Raw genomic sequence first — 20295 nt, forward strand, 5'->3', positions numbered from 1 at the left:
TGCTACATTCGTCGTTCCTTGAAATTCAATCTGATTTAGAGAAACGGATGAATTTACTCTTAAATCAAACCAGATTTGACTGCCACAGTAAAGGGGTTGAAAATGTATGCAATTTAAAAGCTTCATTTTTTCTTTTATCAGTATATTTTAGCATTCGCAGCTTGGAGGAGACTGTGCAAATCTAAAAATGAAGTCCTACTTTCAAGCGTTTAGGGCCGAGACAGCAACAAAATGTGGAAACTTTGCAGGGGAATGAATACATTTGGATGGCACAAGAAAATAAAAACTTGATAAGATGAGAATAATAATGAGTTCAAAAGAACTAAAAATCCTCTCTCTAAATGTAAAATTCTATTTCATAACTATGTCAATGTTATAACTTTTTTCAGACTAAAACCATAATTGAATTAGTAAAAGAAAGCCATGATATGCTAGGCATACCAAAACAAATGCATTGGTAACCAGAAGAGCAAATTATGTTATGAACCCAAAGAGAGAGAAAGAGATTTAGGAGTGTTCTCTGGAAAACAGCTTTAATTCAAGCAAACCCTATAGGGACCTCAAAAAAACAAAATAGTACCATAATTCACCTAAAATTTATCTAAAATGACGCAGATTGTTACAGTTTAAAATTACAAGCTGGAACATTGTTACATTTCTGTATCACACTGCAGACAATTACATTAAAAAACAGTACTGATAATTTCATTCTCAAGATTTTCAAATTGAACGATTAATCTCCCAAGAACAATATACTGTACCACAATCTCCTATGGATAGGAATAATTTCAGAAAAACATATCTCAGAAGCAAATACATAATGTAAAACAATTAAATTAAAAGTCAGTTCTTTTTACCAACTCAAATATATGAAATATCGCACTCTTCAATTTAATGGTGTACACCAGACAAAGATTTTTTTTAATACGAGTTTATTCTTTACCATGATTGCAAACCCCATGGGTACAGGCAATTCTTCCAGGCAGAGATATGAAAAGAAAAAGAAGGGGATACTGCACTTTGTAGCGAACACTGTTAGTTCTCTGCAGATGTAGGCTGCAAGGCAAAATACCAAATGTCCAATGAAATAAAATATTTTTTTTCTTTATAATTATGCAAAGCAAGGTATGCATTTACCCTCTTTTTTTGTTTGCAAATTTCCAGCTTCTACAAAATGGAATGTGCTGGCCAAAAAGAAGGCTTTTTATCCAGATAAGGAAGTATAGTACTGATGCTGAAGACACAACAGGCCGAGGTGGTTGTGTTCTCTTCTTAACGAGCAGCAAAAGTCTTGCCCCTGGAAACACAAAGCCACAGTTAAACTTTTAGAAATACGCTTACAATAAAGGGCAGAGACATACTTTAATTGAATAGAATGCATGTTCCAGCTCCAAATAGGAGCAACAGAAAGTTCTTTAGTAGTTGTTCTTGTCCAACAACTTGCATTTCTAGTTGTTGTAAAACTAAGTCTTTAGATTTAAGATTTCAGATTAAACCACAAGAATAGACAGAATCTGTACTCTTTTAAGAAACAATATGAAATCCTAATGAGTTCAAAATGAAATGTCTCACAAAACTGAAAAAAATACAACCAATCCATCCTTCCCAGAAAAAAAAATGATGTCGTTTGCAACAGTGCCAACAGGACTACAGAATGTTAGATCGGTTAAAACAGGATGTGAAACAGGTTATCTTCAGGTATTAACAAGGATCTGGATATGCTAACAGTGTCAATCCAGCAGTTCTCTTTGCAATGCCTTAATAATGACTAATGCAGAACTTCCTTTTGTAAATATTAACAGAGAAGGACAAGACTGAATACATTTTCAAAACAGCGGAGTTCTTTGATCTTCCAGAAACATAAGAACCCATTTTGAACTACAGAAAACAAAATAAAATGAATGAGTACTATACTAATACTACTTGAAACAAAACTGTAAAAGCCAGATTGGTGAAGTACAATTTGTTAATTGGTCAAGTGCTGAGAAGTAAAAAGGCAAAATAACACTATGGTTTCTTTGTGTGCAAAGTTCTATTTGGAGAAACTACACAGTTCAAACACTTTTTTCTGCTTTTCACTTTTCCATATGGAATTAACCATATTTTGCTCCTTTACAGCCCACATGCTAAAGCCACTCCCAATTCTAATATCAATAAAAAAGTACACTGTTAATCATGTGAAAAAAAGTTTACTTGCATTGCAAATGATATAGTGAAAATTTAGCTGCATTTTACTACAATAAAGTATCCAGTCAATTGTGGGTTTCCAATAGATTTCAATGTACTAAAATTCAATGATCGTACTTTGTTACTGTTAGCATGGCAAAAATGTCTACTGGTGTATATTTCTTCCCTAATTCAGGACTTTTGTAAAAGCTTGAAATGCACTATTTGTTTGGAATTTTCCTAAAAGCATTTGGATTACAGGGTGATACTGTAGAAAGACAATAGGCAGAGCAGTTGATTAGACAGACGGTGAAATCTTAACTGGCTAATTCTTTTAAATATTACTGCACAAATGTACCACATACGTTGGGTGGTAAATTTGTTAAAAAATGTAATGGCTAAAACAAATGGCTAAAAAAAACAATATTTCCTTTGTATTTTATGTCATTACTGTTCTGAACTTAGTCCTTAATCAAAATACTTATTCACAGTACTGAGCATAGAACATAGTTATCTTTTATTTGTTCTTTAAAGCCACTTATTTGCATGGTAAAGTTAGAAATGGAACTCAGGGGAGTTACTTTCTAAAGAACTTTCACAGATGTAAATCGTGACAGGTGTGCCACTGCAGGGACACCCAAGAAAGGCACCATTCTGCACTGCTCTATGCAGTTAACATCACCTTTTCATAAAAAGCAAATATTTAGTTAGTATAACACTAGAGTTGGAATTGGCACTTTGCAAAGCAGTTTCTACTAAAAGAACAGACCAGTGTAGTATGAAAATTCAGCTTGCTATACACTGATGCCTGTCTTCCCGCATATCCCACAAAGTTTTCCAGACAAAAATTACTTCCTTGTTCAACTCATTTCTACTCTTACAACACTTACGAAATGGTTTTCATCTCCTTCTTTTCTGCATCAGGTCGAGCCCTGTTGAGCACTTTGAGGAAGTCTGAAGTCTTGGCCCTCATGCGTGTGTGAATGTAGGCCTGCAACAATGAAGCAATGTTTTAATAAAGGAAAGGGAAGAGACCTTTCCTTATGGAAAAGCAGACACTATTTGCAAAAAAATCAAAATTTCGGTATAAATGTCATTCATATCATTCGGTTTTAAAAACAAATTAAACCTCGTAATTACAGGTATTTTAAGGTTTCATGAATGGATCCTCCAAAAGAGAAAATTAAGTTTACTAAAACTCTTTCTGGATGTGCAGTAGAGCACACATACGCATAAAAAAACATGCACGACAGTTCTGTTAAGGTTATTTGTACTTTTAATCTTCTAGTGCTAAATATTATAGTTTTATCACAACTGATCCATAGGCAGTACAGTAATCAGTATTCTGTACTTTTAAAGAAATATGTATAGGTATATTGGGCTTGCAGTTTTATATATAACTATACAGTATATTAAAAATAACTTATATTGAGAGCTTTTAGCATGCCAAGATGAATATCACTTTGAAACAAGCCTTGTTTTACAAAATTGAGGCTCTAAAAGACAGAATTAGCAATAAATTACTCCTCTTATAACTCTTTAAAGAAATTCATAAAGTACTTTTGATACCAATTAAGGGATCACCCTAACTCCAGATATGTATGGCAGCACAAACGTTACACGTTTAATGCTGTTTTTTCCCTCCTAATCCTGCTTCAAAAAACCCTTGTTACTTTCAAGAATATTAAACAATAACACATCAGTGACCATTCTAGGGCTTAGTAAGTAATACACACACATTAGCTTGTACAATAAAGTGAAATTATCAATGCCGGGTAGCACAAGCGATCACAAGAGATTGACTCGGCACCTTTTCTGAAAAAGGGGTAATTCTGAAACCCCAGGATCAGGAAACTAGACAGTTAAAAATGAGCAAACGTTTATTCATGATGACACAGTATTTTCAAATACTTCTTAAAGGGATTAGGGGATTTTTTTTTACCTTGGAGCACTTTATGTGGTAGTGCAGGTAGTCCCTAAAGGTGTGAATGAGGTTGATGGTGTTGTCTCTTGCATTTGCATTGGTGTGCCGAGGGAAGAGGACTGAAAGGTGAAAGTTTTACAAATTAATTGCCAAGCAAAACTTAAAAGTTTAAAATATAATATTACCAAAGAAAACAGCTTTTCCAACCATTTGTGTGTTGGAGGCAACAACAAAAGAAGCAATATGTGCTCACACCTGAAGAAGGCTCCACGGCCGAAACCTTGTGTTCTCTAAACCTATTACTTGTTCCTTTGCAGCCTACACATGCTGATGCAGCTACCCACCTGAACTAATATGTGCTGTATACATGCAGGGATAATATAAATCCAAAGGATGAAAATTTAGGCTAGACTATAACAATCACCATAGCAGGTGGCCTAAAGAGTTTCCACATTGAATCTTTCTGTTAGTCTTTTAGCATACTGATTCAGATTTGACTGTGTTCTGTGCAAAATTTTAAATACAGTACAAAGATCAGTGTAACAGCTGTTTCTACTCCAAGCTACACATCTGGGAGTGGCAATATTTTGTCTTGTAGCAGTGCAAACATTTCAAAATGAAGAGAAAGCTTTTTGTATTGTCAACACAAACAATTCTGTTCCATAGCAAAGCTGAACAGCAGGGAGATTAAATGGTGGCATGAATGCTAAGGAACAGCTGGGTATAATGTTACATGTTCCCTCTGAAATATTTTTCAGAGTACAGGGAGGATAAGATAACCTGAAACGAACAGAGCATGGCTCCATTCATAATTCAGAACACTATTCACAATGGAAGGTGTCAGCATGCATGTACATTAGAAATATCACACCATCCAGCTAGACAAATAAATTGATGATGACAAGAAAAATCTTTACAATGAACACTGCCAGTCCACCCCATTACATACAAACAGAATATAACCTCTGCAGCACAATTGAATAAGGCATTTTTTTATGTTTGCTCTTTATTAATTTCTTAATTATTTTACATAACAAAAAGTAGTCATATGCTTTATTAGTTCAAGTAGGTAGTTGCGTGATCGTGCATAGACTGCAAAGGAACAAGTAAACGTTTATTCCATGTTGAAAAGAGAAGAAAAAAACATAACACTGTTTCCTTTCTTCTCTTTTCAACATGGAATAATCCTTTACTTATTCCTTATGCATTATTATGATTTAATTCTACATATACGCTTCTACGGAGCAGTGGCTCTGTGGCTAAGGATCTGCGCCTGTGGCCAGAAGGTTGCTGGTTCAAATCCCACGGCCTGCAGAGCCTGGGGTTAAGGGCTCCTGAGAAAGGCCCTTAACCCCAACTGGTCCAGAGGCGCTGTACAACGGCTGACCCTGCACTCTGACCCCAAGCTTCTCTTCCTGTCTGTGTGTCTCATGGAGAGCAAGCTGGGGTATGGGGGAAAGACGAACTCCTAATGCAAAAAAATATATATGGCTTATAAAGTGACCTTATATTAGCCACGCACTGTGATTAAAGGTAAAATAGACTGAAAAACACTAAGTGACCAGGACTTCAATTAACTGTTGCATTTCTGCATTCTTTAGGATTTATAAATGTTTTGCTATGAGTTAGCTACACCTTAAAAAAGCTTTAAACTGAAAATGAAAGAGGAATTTCAAATACCTTCTGTTTCTTTTTAATTTTAGTATTCTGCTTCTCCGTTACACTCAACTAACCTGTTATACATGCTAGATTCATTGTTAATTTACGCTTACACATTGTCTTAAGAAATACCGAGTATGCACAGCAAAGGTGTAATTATATGCACATACCGATCCAGCTTTTAAAATCACAACAGAATTACAGATCATTAAAAAATGGAAATATGACAGTTTTAAAAGTTGCAAACAACTTCTGTGGATCTGGAAATTTCATTTATTCACCATTTGGAAACATACTTGGCAAAAACATTATTTAAAGAGTTAAAGCAGAGGTTCTTACATAGTATTCGGTAACCTGCAACATGGCAGACCTATTACATCTTAAGCACTAACATAAAGATGTGCAAACTCCTTACCAAAGGTAATGTACCCAATGTTATCTCCGACAGCGGCATCAGTGTCCTTCAGCTCAAGAGGAGGTTCTCTGTGACTAAACAGGACTTGAGGAGCTGTGTGACTGGCACGCCTTCCTTCCTTAAACTCCTATTCCCATATGAAGAAATTAAAGTGGAAAGTATTCAGCAACATAAAACTTCCAAAATGGACAGAAATAGCCCAGAAATCAAAAGACATGGGCATTGGAGTCTTTCCTGAATATGGTTGAAATTTCTGGCACTTTTAAGCTACTGATTCTTGGCCAGTCTGCTTGAGATTTGTTCTCATATACAAATCTGTGAATTTCCATAAAGGCTTTTAAAGGGATCTGTACAGAAGTACGCATATCAATTTCACTAGCCAAAAATATCTTTGAGATTTTGTAGAAACTGTCCCAAAGCAGGAGTCATTTTTTGGCATATATTAAAAAGCCTGAAGTTTCAGGAATACAACAATGACATGCATACATTAAAAAGGCAAATGCTTTGAACTTTAAATTTAAAATATGGTTCTGGTTCATTTTTATCCATGGAGTATGTCTGACTTTTGAAAATTAATTAAGACAAGATGCATTATAATATGATGACCATTTAAAAAAAGAAACTGAAGGTAACACAAGGAACTTTAACTGTATGGTGAAAATCACGTGCAAAAGGTACATTCCTAGTTAAATGAAACATTAGGTTACCTGCATGAACACCTTGCCAATCACAACATCATCATCATCCTTGAAAACTGTGCTGAAAACCACTGTCACCCTGTCCTTCTTTGCTTCAAGATACCTGGTGAGATGTATAGAAAGAAAGGTTCAATTATGATTCAAGAGAAATCAGACAAGTTATTTAATCTTGCATGTTTGCAGCATGAAGCCACTCAATCAAAACTGCTCCCTCAAAATACAATTTCTGCATGAAGAAATACAATTATTTTTCCCAATGAAGACCATCTACTTAGTTTTTGCTTACAACTTCACTCAAGACTGTACTGAACTAAATACATCTAGCCACAAACAGGATGTTTCAGATCTTTCACCTACATGGTTTCATCATCTCTGTAGTGGATAACAGCCCTCTTCTCTCCCTCCCGGCCCTCCTCCTGGAACTTGAAGTACTTCTCAAAGACTGAAGCAAAGCAGTTCCGCTTCAGCATGCCAGCCTGGTGGATCACCTCGTCTTTACTGGCAGGGACATTGTCCAGGTCAAACAGGAGAGAGACATTATAGCCTGCAGAACAGAAGATGGAAAACCGCTGGTTTGCACTGATCCAAATTAATAAAAATTAAAATGCCGATTTAAAATTGTTAAAACCACTAATGCAAAATTTTAGAGTCGCTAGGACCTACCAGCTTCTGGCGACACCAGAAAATTTCCGTAAACCCTGTTCAGCAGCTGGAGGAGAAAAAGAAAATTCAGTTTGTTCCACAAGAGAGATAAGAGAGATTAGCAATCCCAAGGTTTTCTTAGTTTTAACTCTGTTTTGACTCAAAGCTTTAACTCTGTACTCTTCCAAGTATCCATTGAAAACAGAGTTCCTTTCATCCTGTCCAGGAACTGCAATTAAATGGCCATTAAATGCATGGTAGTCCACAGTAGTTTAGAACACTCAGGTTTTAAAATTTTAGCAACAAACAAAAAAAATCATAATCCAATTAACAACTCAAAAAGCAAAAGGAAAGTTTTATTTTGCACTTTCTTCCTTGAGGATCTTATGGGAAGAAAGTGTTTACAATTCCTGATGCAATGAATTGCTTAGCATTTAAAAACAAATCTTATGAATGCTTACTGAGTTTTCTAATAAGATATATATAGCCAAAACATATTATCTTTATGACAGATCATAAAGACAGAAGACTGGAATTACTATATGGTTAAGGTCAAGAACTGTATTTTGTCAAATCAGTATAGAGTGATCCAAGGGGCCAGTTGGTATATTAGACAAAGGCAGAAACTTTGCTGATTCAGAGAGAACACCACTGAAATAATATATTGATCTCCAGAACAAAGAAAATGAATCAGAAACAAAAGTAAGAACAGGGATATGGTTAATTTACAACATAAGCACACTGAGATGTTGTAAGCAGCTCTTTAACAAGCTCTAATAGCTTCATAGAACTATTCTAAAACAAAAATGTAAAATATTCCTACACAGTCATTGAAGCTGAATAATTCACATGGGTTTAAATGAACAGGAAACAAGCTATATTCTGAAAAAAGCCAGCACACACACGAATTAGTCATTTGCATAGAATTTCCATGCAATTTACTTACAGAATCAATTATGTAACTGAGGTGACATGCAGCAAAGAGTAAGGTGATGTGAATATTTAGTTTGTGAATTCAACATAAAATAATCTGATGTCTAAGGCAGTTCACTGTGGTCCCACAACAATACTTCTAAGCACTTCCTCTTGGCAAGCACATGTCAAAAATAACATGTTAAAATAACAGTAGTGAAAAAATACCACATTTACATCACTTCAATGAAATGGGTCAGCTATGGACAAAAACATACCCTAAACCTTCAGTGAAGAAAACTTAAATCAATGCAAAGTTTAATTTTTAGGTTGCTTGAGATATTGAAGGTTTAAGACTACTTTCAGAGCACTACAGAACACTGCAATCTTGAATAGGTAGATCTATTTTTAGCTCTTTAAACCAGACTAGTGCTTTCCAAGACCTCAATAGTAGAAGATAACACCACCTTAAAATCTTTTTCAGACATTAATGCATTGCTAGCAACTATGACTGAGGCCCTGGACTTCCTCTGTCAGAAATGACTCAGTCTGAACTTCCTGTTTTAGTGAGAAACCACAGCAGCTGCTTTCTTCCATACATGGTGACTCTGACACTGCAGCAGTCTCTCCCCATAATGAGCAGTATTAGAAACAGTCTTTGTCCTCCCTTATTCTTGTACTGATGACCTCTATATAAAGATTGTTTTTTTTTAATTAGTGTGGTTCAGACCAAGGCTCTTTTGCTAAAACAAGTAGAAAAAAATGAAGCATATACTGTAGCACGAGGCCTCGAATTAAATGTAACCAACAATTTGTAATTCTGGATATGAATCACAAAAAAGTGCTGCCACTGAACACTGTTATTTACAAATATTAAATTAAGTGAGAAATCAATTACCAATTTCCCTACAAAGTAATGAATGTCAGCAAATTCTTTATATTGAGATAATGCTAAGCAAGTTATGTATACTAACTTTATAAAATGAAACTATGATCCGTTTCCTACCAAACTGAGCAGTGTATGTTTGCTTATAAAGCAAATACAGAATGAACGTGTACTTCCCAGTACAAATAGGCAGTAGACAACTCATATTTAATTAAATCTGATGTAAAAAATTGACAATAAAACAGGTGGGTTTTCTGAGAAAATTTTTATGGAATAAGATAAAACAATAAACAGTACTAAGAGCTGTGATAAATTCTTTTTTGACAAATTATTCAATCAGTAATCTGCCTGAAATGCAAAGGTAAAAAGAAGATGCTCATAGTGAAACAAAAACAAATGGACAGATCTGTTAATTTCTGTTGTTATTTTAAATTTGGAATTGCCAGCTATATATTTTTATTTTATACCCATCAAGCTACCCCCATTCAGCTAGGAAAATAACACCATACCTACCACCCAATCCACTTGCCATTTGATATACTACGAGCTCCACAGTGCCCAACAGGAGAGTCAGTGTCAAGAGAAAGGACCGTTGATGCATATCTATAGCACCGGGGCAAGTCTGTTTTAAAAAGAAAACCAAGCCTTCTTTGGAGATCTAATACCACCCTGGTGGCATTCTGCCACATGGGAAAAACCACTTGGGGAATATCAGTCGCAGTCGGCTAGTGACATAACCCAAGCTCAGACCAGGCTCAGACTGAAACTAGGTCATAGAACTCATTAACTGCCTGCACTGTTTTGGACGTGTTGCCCTCAGTGGCTTGTCCAATCAGATATACTGTAAGAGTTTAACCTGCCGATGTCAGAAATGCATACCTCATCTGTGCCATGCTCCTGCAGTTCCTTGTAGAACTTCAGGGAAATGCTGACCATCACTTTTGTTTTATCACCTCCGGGGTTGGAAATGTGATAGAGAACACCATCAAAATCTAGAGAAAGAAAAATGGACACATCTCCTTAAAAAGTGGAACAGCTGCTCTCATCTACTGCTCTTAAAGATACAGAAAAGTGACTGCATACTTTTCTGGAGTTTTAAAATGCACACTATAGGAGGCTTATATCTTCAAAGTATTTTACCACATATAAGAGCATTAAAAAGGGCTACGAATCTTTATCAGAAACCCTGGATGACCAGTGTGTCTGTAGCTTTTCATTCCAATTCAGCTCTTACTGAGCTTGTTACTGGCATTACTGGGTCAATGAGCTTCTCCCCGCTCTTCTGGGAGCTGGACACCTCTGCTAAATACCAATCACTCTTATTTGTGTCACTGGAAAAGTTATGGAAATACTGGAATGAAGAATATTTACCAAATAAATGCATTTTAAGAGGTATGCAGAAAAAACAAAAGGTATGTAAGTTAGAAAAGGGGCTTTGAAAAAGCACAGTTAATAACTCTAAAACTGTCATATTTACATATTTTGATTTCCTATTTTGAGCAAAGGAACCCTTTACTAAGCCTTTGCAGAAATGGTTACCTTTGAAAAACAAAGGGATTTCAGGTAATATATGCACATAGACTGAAACTGAGTTATCTAAAAGGGAAAGCATACATATTACAGAAAACAGTAATCTGAAGGGGCATAACATCTAAATGGGCCAATTTATACTAGCTGTGTACCAAAGGGATCCACTTCAGGTCCATTTATCTTTCTCAGCTATATGATAGATTCTGGTATGGTTACCAAACTATCTAAACTTTCAGATGATTAAAAAAGGGAGAGTAGCTAAAACAAAAGCAGTGACGACAAGGGCCTTAGAAAGAGACATAAATCATGTCTCTTTAAGACACCAATTTCTTTTAACTGCCACAGCTTACAAAAGTGGGTCTGCTGCTATTCCAAAATTGCCTTAGTATATATATTTCCATTTATTGACTAGTTCATTCAGTGGTTCCTAATACATTTATGAAACAGTACCCCCTTTTAATTTAACTAGTTCAGGCAGTTGTTCCCTTTAAACATTACTAGGGAGCAAGAATATATTAACATAAATGAATAATGAAGGTTATATTTGTATCAAAGATTTTCTTCAATGTATGTCACTGTTTAATTATAAGCTAAGCCCCTAAAGAGATTAAGGTGTTTATCACCTTTAAATACCAGTTTAAGCCCTGATTTATAGATGATAAAAAACATGTCTGTTGCAGGCTGGAGATGGATAAAAAACAGCATACAGACCTCAGGGAGGAGAAATTCTGTTCCAAAGGCTAACAGGTCATAGGAACTAAATATCTTTAGTCAAGAATCTTGTTTTTTTAAAGAGTATTTTTTAAACTAGATAGAATCCTTACACGGCATGTCTTTTGGGTTAAAACACTGAAGGTTAGAAACTCTTTCTTAACGCACTTCAATCTCTTACCTTTCGAAAGTTCAAGATATTGCTGTTGCCCAATCTTGCAAAACATGTACATGCATTCAGAATTAAACTCCAGGTCTTTCTAAAACAAATGTAAACGGGACTAACCCTTTCTTTCAGTTCCAAAGTTCATGCTCATTCAGGTATGCATGTATGAGCACTGCAACAGCAGCTTCCTTCCATACATGATGACCGACACTGCAGTAGTCTCTCCACAAATGAACAATATATAATTCAATACATTTTGAATAAAAGGATCTTCATGCAGAAAGTCCATACATTTCTGAGGATATCCTTCTTTTTAGATCATAAAAGAAGAAGTACACAAAATATGCACACAAAGCCTCCTTTTTTTAAAAAAAACCATGTAGGACATCAAATAAGATTATGCAGTCTACTATTTATGAAATGTGTAATAAATATATAGAGAGCAATTCTGTGTATGCCTCCATACTCAGGTTTCACTCAAGCCTCAGCAGACAAATAGAACACGTGTGTACTAAGATACAATTCAACCACTGGTTTATAAACCAGATGTAGCAGTCAAATAACTTTCCACTTCTTACCAGACCTCTCTAGCAAAGCACAAAAAACTACTTGCAGTTCAATCTAAGTAGAGTAGAGAGTAGAGCAATTCTTAGTTGTGCTTATCTCTCAGAACAGACACAGTGTAGACAGTACATTACTAACATAAGACATAATATCAGAACAATAAATATGAAGTACTGTAAAAACATGGCAGACCATGCATAAAAGTAATAGTGCTGACATGCACTGAGTCTGAGGCACTGCAGTTAGCTGTTGAGGATGTGTACTGCAGTAGAAGCTGTTCTTAAGCCTAGTGGTCTGTGCTTTAATAGTGAAGTACTGCTTGCCAGAGTGCTGGGGGAAGGACAGTTTGTGGCCGGGATGGTTGGGATCCAGTATGATGGACTGGGCTTTATTGCAACTGCAGATGGTGTGAATCTCAGTCTAGAATCTAAATAAAGAGTTTCTAAAAGGTTCTGAACTATTTAAAAAAAAAATGAAAGACTGAAAAATCCTAAGTCAAATGGGAGCTGGACATAATTATTCTAAAAAGTTACAGGTTATGACACTACCTTCTTATCAAGTGGTTTGCTTAACATTTTGCTCATTTGAGACCAAAAATTACTCTGAAAATGTGTTAAAACATACAATACCTGTGAGAATATTTATATATATATAATCTTACAATGAGATAATGATTTTAAGAATTCTTCAGACTTGGAGCTCTCGTGTTACACTGCACACCACCAAAATCTGTGATTCATACATTTAACTATAGGTGCAGTCAAGTAATGTAATGTTTTTTAAATTCAACAAATTAATGTAGGAGGGATGACTGACCAGCAGTTGGTCTCAGTCTTGGAATCCCTGTGTCTCAATTCTGTTTTTTCTGACCAGGTAGTTGGCATGTGAGATAAAAAATAATTTCTGTACTGCTGATTTCAGCTTGCAAAGCACTTTTTATAACCTTTTAAACTTTTTGTAGTTAAATGCTTTTAATATCGTCTATTAAAATGTTTATTTCAAAGACTCAATGTAGGCGAAATCAAAAAGAACAGAATGTTTATTCTACTAAAATTGCTGCATTTTCCAATGCTGCATGAGGCTTGAGAGGTTATAGCTGATATAAACCAAAAGAGGTAAAGATAAGCTATACCCAGAGGGACTACTACAAACTCAACTGCAAACAAAAAGGGGGAGACATAACTGGGAAATAAAATAATTGTTTAGAAAGGAGAAGAGGAAACACTTCTTTACACAAAGAGTTGCTGGTGTCTCGAAGATACTTTCCAGTCAAGTGGCCGAGCCTCAAAAAGTCTCCTTCAAAAAGCAGCTGGAGAAAATGTTAGAATTTACTTCTCTTCTAAACTATTAAACTGGCGAGATAGGCTACAGGGCTTCTGCTTGTGTGCAACCTTTCTTATATTCTTACATGTGAATAAATAACATCGTATTCCAGACATAGAACCACATTAAATAAGGGATCATTTTCTAATGGACAACATGCACCATTTATAAGAGTTTATAAATAATGTGTCTTGGTGTCACTGGACAAATGAGAAATGGGGATTTTTTTTTTTGTTAGAGGAAAAATAAAATACAAAGAGTACTTTAGGTTTAAAAAGTTTCACTACATAAGACAAAGGTTATATATGTTGAACCAAACTGCACTTACCCGCAAATGTTACTTCTACTGCCTCAGGTTTGTTCCTGAAAAAAAACAGAAGTATAATATCAGTTACGTTAACAATAGAGACTCTGTGCTAATGTGTGTGAGGGAAACGTATAGACTGCAAACTCAAAAGCTCGTATCAAGGGTGAGTCATTTTAAAAAATGTGGTAGAAGTATTAACTGTCCTTTTAAGTATCACGATAATTGCAGTACAGTCACTTTTAATTTTTTTTTTCTGGCCCCTAGCATATATTTTGGCATGTTTCTTTAGAATGGAGACTGTTCTCCTGGGATGCTCCCAGGTCATCATCTGTAAATGTTTTTAAGTTGTTTTATTAAACAATAATGCTTTAGCTACCTCCTACCATAAAAAAAAAATCAGAAAGTAGAATTATTTAGCTTCTTAGATTGAGTTGGTTCAATTTGTTCTAAACTGGATTTCTCAGTCTACCATAGTGCAAGAAGGTTACAAAAAAAGCAGGAAACTCAATTTTTAAAAATATTTCTAAACAAATATGTTAAAAACTACATCTAGTTAAATTACAACTAAAGCACTAACCATTTATTTCTTTGAAACAGATTTATTGTATTTTTCTTTTCAAAGGCATTATTTCCACATGCAGTTTATTGTTTGTAATTACACTTGCTGCAACAGAATTTCACCTGAACAGCATCATTACAGAAGATATGTAGACTTCCTCTCCATCCCCACAAGAGTGAACCAGTGACTGCCAAGGAACACATTACCTTGTGTTCTAAACAGCATTCCCAGTGAAAGAAAAGCAACTAAGTCTCTGCAAGATAATCAAAAGGTTTCCAGGAACACACCATTCATAAGATTTCCAACTAAATAAAATTCAGCGATACCAGAAATACAAAATATCCGCAACACACTTCACACACTATACCGTTACAAAAGACTTCGGTATTTTGAGCAACGATAAGGTTTTTGCTGTGCACCATGCACTAACAAAAATCAAACCAGATAACGCATGAAATATATGACTTTATGGCCTGCATTGTTTTTCTACGGTGATCTTAATTTTTTTATACCACGAACACTTAATTTTCAAGCCAAAGTCTCAGTATGGCAGCAGATAATCACTATCCCCTCTACATTTCCCCGTGCCTTCAGCGGGGGATGAAGGCGGATTAGAGGTGCTCTCCTCTAGGTGAAGCACTTTGGTATTCGCTACTGCATGTGCTGCTCGCCGGCTTGACTACCCCTGCCTAGACTTGAAAGGGGACTCCGGAATGCGGAAGTGCATAGGCAAAGAAGGGGGCTTCCACCAAGCAAGTGGCAAATTTGACGATAATTTATGAAAGAAATTACAAAAATAAAATAAAAAAGAATTCCAAGCTCGAAAAAAGCTCGACCCAAGTGACCACAAATATGTAAAACTGCGCCTGTTGCCAATTCATTAAATGCGGAAGTCATACGTTAAAAGCGATCATGAGACTAACTGTACGAATTCCGACGATAAAAAAAAACAATGAGTGACAATGATAATTATGAGATGTAAAGTAATATGTAGACAGGTGTTGTGTTGTTAGGTGGTGTTAGACCCGTCTCGTCTTAATGAGGTGTCAGTTTTGCTGTCACTGCAGCTTTACCTCTGTAACGAGGTGTCACTGTTGCGATTCAAAGCTCTCCTAATCTACAAATCCTGAAGAATACAACAATACGTCTTTGTATTTATATACAGAAGAGGGTAAAATGCTCTCATTACTTATAGTCATCAGTTAGAGCAACAGTAGGCTTAAACTTTATTTTCCGCTTTCTAACTTAGGCCGGATGTTGAAGTACTTATTGCATCTCGACTATTACTACTACAGCAACCAGCGACAGTTAATGTCATTAAGTAAACTGCAGGAGTGTGAACTCTCATTATTTCTTGACATTAGACCACTTTTAAATAGATTATATCTTAAACGATAGTCTTCACTCCTGTCCTGTAACAAAGATAAAAAAGACACACCCCAGTTATTACTTACGAACATTCCCAGCAAGGCCGCTGCGTTTAGCCTAGTATTTTAAGATTCATTTAAGAAACACGGCACGATCAGACTGTATATCTTTAATAGACAACGCATTTTATTATTAATTTTTAATTTACATTTTCTTACCCATTGGACGCACTCTCGAATTTCAGACTCAACGTCTCCTCTATAATACGGTTGTTGATTTCCAGAAGAATCATGGCGATTGAAAATGAATTCCCAAATCGTAATATAAGACGTGCTTTAAAAAAAATGCTTTTAATTAAATTGCAATATTTTCGTTTTCTTCTCCGCAATCTTTCTTATTCTCTCTGTCCCTGCAAGGCTGTTCCGCCCAGGCACTTCCGCTTGTCTTCCAAGGACCTCCAGTGAGGTTGTCCGGAACTATGCCTGTAGTAAAACAATTTGCAGCAGGATGACTGAATGTGTTTTTATCCCCGAATTAACATAATTTAAATTAAAATAAGTGTATGTGCAATAAAAATATTCTGTTGTATAACCCCAGTTATCTATTCGTACTTATTGTACTGTGTATGAATACCTGTTAAAGGTTGAGATAAAACAAAACCGAAAAAGCTTAAAATATCACATACTGTACCGAGGGCCCATACAAAGAAGCCTTTGAGTTACTGGAGACGTTGAATGTGTAATAGATTCTGCTCATTTGCTTCAACCAGTGGACACATATGTGCTTTTTGCACAGGCTTTTATAAACAAGTATTTCTCTTCCATAACATATATGACTCTTCTACAGCATATATAGCTTTTTACTGTCTGCGCGTTACCTGGCTAGTATTGAGCTGGCTTTACTGAGAACTGTAATTTTAAACTGAATATTTGGTTATCACAAGATGGGAGGATTTCTATTCATATGCCTTAAGAATCTATGAAACAACTGCTTATTCTGTGCTTCAATGAATCACTTGAGTCAAGCAGACACTAAAATAGAGACTGGTTTTGTTCACAATAACTGATTTAATGCCCTTGAGACCTAATGCTCAACTAAAGCCTTAAAAAAAACAGAAAAAGAGATACTAACTCATAATTTGAAAAGTAAATTGTCACTCATTCCCCAAAACATGTTTAGTATTTGCAAGACAAAAACACATAATGCAAACATTATTCAGCAAAAAGGAAGCTTTAAAGTCTGCCATAATCCCATTTTTAAAATGAAAATAATTTCAATTTTGTATGAAATATTTTTACAGTAATACATACTATTAGTACATTTTGGCATGGTCTGTGTATGGACAACATGGTGGCACCGTGGTTAGCACTGCTGCCTTGCAGTGCTATGGCCCTGGGGTCAATTCAGGACCAAGGTGCCATCTGTGTGGAGTTTGAACGTTCTCCTGCTATTTGTGTGGCTGGTTTCATTCCATAGTTTAAAAATATACTAGTAGATTAATTGGCTTCTGGGAAAAAAAACAGCTCTTGGTGTAAGTGTGAATGTGTTTGTACAGTATGTCTGTTCTGTGATGGACTGGTCTCCTGTCCAGAGTGCCCTGACTTGTGTGCATTGTTTGCCAAGATAGGTTCCAGCTTTCCCTCAACCCTGAACTGGAAGAAGCAGTTAGAAAATAAATAGATGGTTTATCTGTGCAGGGAACACAAATAGGAGATCTCATCAAAATATTTGTCATTTTTCAGAAGGTAGTGCCTTCATCCATCAATGATCAGAAAGCCAATTATTACTAACATCACTCAAAGGCGGAAGATCCAAGGCAGGGTTTCCCTCTGGATGGGATGCCTGCCCATACACACACACATATGCATGAGGACCATTTAGTGACAACAAATGGGTTAGCCATAATGTCTTTAGAATGTGGGACAGCATGCAAACTCAAACTTAGGATCTAAGTGCTTTGAGGCAGAAGCAAATAACTACAATATAAATTATTGTGTAATATAATTTAATTTATTATCATACTATAAATTAAATATAAAGAAAGGCACAACATAATACATTTAATTTTTATTTAATATTATATTGATTTTATAATTTACATAATGTATATTTCCAAATTAACTATTTTTAAATATTTTCACACTACCTGCATTGTTTGTCCTTCTTAAAGCTCCTTACCATTCATTAACTGCTGATTAAACACAGGAGTTTCCCTGGAAAGGCTTTCATAATGCAGAGTTCACAAGCTCTGAATGTAAGATTTGAAACTTGATATTGAGACATTGTTTTCTACTTTCTCGTTTAACAATTCCTGCACTTCCCCTTTCTGTTTTATGCCTCTCTCTCTATATCTTTAGTATTCTGTTTAGAAATTCCTGCTTGTAAAAGTTATAAAAGCTTTTAACAGAGACAATACATGGCATTCTCAATAATTTGTATTTCCTTAAATCTCTTCCAGGGAAGTGGGAGTGCAGTGGTGTCCTGAGTAAAAAGTCCCATATATAAACAAGACATAAGATTTTTTTTTTAAATCACCTTGTATACCTGTATATAACTTAGGTCTTGCTTACAGTATATGTCATTAATAAAAATACTAATCAATCAGCTATTTACTACCACTCAGCTTAGCTTATAGACACACCATCTGAACCATAATATAAAAGCATATTCACATCTGAAGAAGGCTCAACGGCCTAAACGTTGTGTTTTCTTTCTTCTTTTTTTTTCAGCATGGAATAAACCTATTACTTGTTCCTTATAATAGATACTGTAAGAGCAGGTTAGTGAGGTGAGGTTGCATTTCTTTTTTGTTATGGAGTTGTGTTGTATATATTGCTAAGAATATAATGTTTTTGTACTGTATTGTGTAGGTAAATTGCTGAGTCTAGAAATATTGCACCTTTAATAGCAATGTGTAACTGAAATTCATTGTATGAATTTCCCTATTTGTCACATATTGTAAATGGACAACTTAAGAGACTTTTGCGTGTTGGGTTTATCTATTCAAATGATATCATTAACACATTTTAACAATGGCAGTTTCAGAATTCTTTCAGAATATATGGTGCACTTTGCTAGAGCAAGTTTTTTTCTTGCAGGTCTGCCTTAATAACACTTGTCTTTAAAAGGTTTTACAATGCATGGTATTAGTAGAGGTCTCTTCACTTGCACAAATAGCTAGGTAATTAGAAATTAAAGCTAGTACTTGTTTAGTTTTAATTATGTGTTCTCATAAATGCTAATTTTAGGTATATAATTTAATTATCTCCTTCGAGGAGCAGTGACAGTTCTATTTATAAAACAAATCAATTGGAGAAAATGCCCCATTGCAAAATATTATGACATGAAATATACATTAATAAGGAGCATTAGTGTGATGCATAATTTAAATTAAGTCTTATTGGTGACCTTTTTCTTCTAATGCTGTTGCACTGTATAATTGTCAAATGCAGAACTGTTCTAAGAAACAGGATGGAAAAGCCATCAGATGAAAATTGAAGAAGTTCTGATTTATTTCTCTTTAACATTAAATTACAGAGTAGATTATGTTTTTAATTAATGTAGATTTGTTTTGCTACCATTTCTCTTGCTACAATAAACATGTTTCATGTCTCCCACTCTACTGCATTCATCCTCTGCCCAGCTCATAACCCATCTTCTGTTCCTTTTTCTGTTTTTATGGAATTTCAGGACAGGCAGGAACAAGTTTAGCTGTAGTAATCAAGGCACATGGAACATACCTGTCTGAATTCCTAAAAGGTACAGAGTGATCTGAAATTGCAAGACTGAAGCCAAGAGTTTTTCTGATGATTTATTTTAAATCATGATACTGTATATCAGTGCATGTCACATTGCTGTACAATATGATCCATCATAAAAAGAAAACAAATTTCTAGATGTGAAAAACTAATAGACTAATATTTAACACTGGTAAATCAAGACAGCATCCGTACAAATAAGTCTTCTACAGATTCGTAATTGATCTTTTACAGCATTGATTACTGCGATGCCCTTTTTGCTGGGGTAAATAAAACCACTATCTAATCAGTATGTCCAGAATTTGGGCAACCGGGATCCTGACCAGGTGTTGTGCAAACAATCACATTACTCCTGTCCTAGTCCTTGCACTGGCTTCCTATCAATAATAATAATAATAATAATAATAATAATAATAATAATAATAATAATAATAATAATAATAATAAACTTTATTTTATATAGCACCTTTAAAGGTGGCTTCTTAAAGCGCTTTACAGAATGACAACAACAATAAATTAAAAGAATACACAAGATAAAACACAATTACAATGCACAGAGGAGACCGTGGATGGTGCTACTAAGTATAGTAGGAGCAGAGGGGTAAAGAATGGAAGTTACGTAAAGGCTCTTCTAAAGAAGAAAGTTTTGAGTTTGGATTGAAGGAGTTTAGAGAAGGTGACTCTCTGATATCCTTGGGGAGAGAATT

The 20295-nt window shown here is 35.3% G+C and overlaps 1 protein-coding gene across 1 annotated transcript; it reads right to left on the reverse strand.

Moving 5' to 3' along the window:
- Positions 1-514: 514 nt before the first annotated feature.
- arpc2 (actin related protein 2/3 complex, subunit 2) lies at positions 515-16287 on the reverse strand. Its single transcript, XM_006636636.3, has 10 exons — positions 16049-16287; positions 13925-13959; positions 10182-10294; positions 7526-7571; positions 7220-7406; positions 6872-6965; positions 6165-6291; positions 4109-4209; positions 3057-3157; positions 515-1297 (listed from the first exon to the last, which is right to left on the reverse strand). The coding sequence occupies exons 1-10, from the start codon at positions 16120-16122 to the stop codon at positions 1273-1275; spliced, it is 903 nt and encodes a 300-aa protein (XP_006636699.1). The 5' UTR covers positions 16123-16287; the 3' UTR covers positions 515-1272.
- Positions 16288-20295: the final 4008 nt, after the last annotated feature.

This window comes from Lepisosteus oculatus, chromosome 12 (genome assembly GCF_040954835.1).
Source record: "Lepisosteus oculatus isolate fLepOcu1 chromosome 12, fLepOcu1.hap2, whole genome shotgun sequence".
NCBI lineage: Eukaryota > Metazoa > Chordata > Actinopteri > Semionotiformes > Lepisosteidae > Lepisosteus > Lepisosteus oculatus.